This window comes from Leishmania mexicana, chromosome 33, assembly GCF_000234665.1.
Source record: "Leishmania mexicana MHOM/GT/2001/U1103 complete genome, chromosome 33".
Classification (NCBI taxonomy): Eukaryota; Euglenozoa; class Kinetoplastea; order Trypanosomatida; family Trypanosomatidae; genus Leishmania; species Leishmania mexicana.
Genome location: NC_018337.1, coordinates 1,167,139 through 1,168,269, shown reverse-complemented (window position 1 = coordinate 1,168,269; position 1,131 = coordinate 1,167,139). Strand labels below are relative to the sequence as shown.

The 1,131-nt window shown below is 55.4% G+C and overlaps 1 protein-coding gene across 1 annotated transcript; it reads right to left on the bottom strand.

Annotated features, from left to right (window-relative positions):
- Positions 1–320: 320 nt before the first annotated feature.
- Positions 321–857, bottom strand: LMXM_33_3050 (conserved hypothetical protein; the record flags this gene model as incomplete). The annotated part of the gene is made up of 1 exon (XM_003878812.1): positions 321–857. The coding sequence occupies one exon, from the start codon at positions 855–857 to the stop codon at positions 321–323; it is 537 nt and encodes a 178-aa protein (XP_003878861.1).
- Positions 858–1,131: the final 274 nt, after the last annotated feature.

The window sequence follows — 1,131 nt, the reverse complement described above, 5'->3', positions numbered from 1 at the left end:
CAAGGTGCGTGCCGGCACGCCTCCTCAAAAGGACAACGCTAAAGGCATCCCTCTTTTGTTTCGTTCCCCTTCAGCAGCTCTCTCTCTATCGCTCGCTCGCTCCCTTTCATCTTCCCCCCTCCCCCCTCCTCCTTGTCCAATTGCGTCGCGCTTTGCCCGGACCGACACGCACACACATCACCACTGCACTCATGCTGCTCTCCCTCGCTGCATGCGACGCCTTTGCACAACCGCGCAAAGAAACCCTCACAGATGCGCGTCCGTTGCCACTCACAAAATGGGAAAGGAGGAGGGGGAAAGAGAAAACACCACTGTGTGCTTTACTCCGTCACCTTGTAGAACTGATCATCCGGGACGTACCAGCCGACGATTGGGTACTTGGAGTTAAACTTCTCCACGTACTCCTCCAGCACCTCCAGCTCCTCCTCGGAGCAATTCACCCAGTACTGGTTGAGGTACTTCCCCGTCAGGTCCGCCTTTGCCAAGGCACGGGAGGCCTCCGTACCGGCAAACACGTGATAATGCTGCCCTGGGCCGTAAAAGTGTGGGGCCACCTCGTATACTTTCATCTTGACACTCATAAAGATGCGCTCGTTCTTGACACCGTCGTACTGGGAGAGCTGCTCGCGCGTGTAGCCCTTCTTCACGATACCCGAGACAGGACGGATGCCGCTCCCAGGCGCTTCGCCAGCAGAGGATGATGAGTCCTTGTGCACCCCGGCACCAATCTTGTGTCCGAGCATGCCTAGCTTTTTAGTGAAGTCCTTATTCCTCCACAAGTAGAACACGGACATTGTTGCAGCCGCCGCCGACACGACCGCCACCACAAGGAGCTGCTGCTTACCGTCTGACGACATGATGACGCAAGGCACGAGTAGGGTGATACCTTCTTGGTTTCCGGGCGCAGGCCTCTGCGAAAAACGTGAAGGTACGCTTCTCTGCAAGAGTCCGCTCTTCACCAAATTCGTCCAGCGCTAACGCAACTTTGGTGTACACACCTCCTCTAAGAATGCCCAATTTCGACAAGCACTAGCGCCGCCGAAACGCACAAGACGCGCAGATGGACAAGGGGGAGGCGCCTAAAACAAGAAATTAAACAAAACTAGAAAACAGCAAAAAGCCACTGGAAAA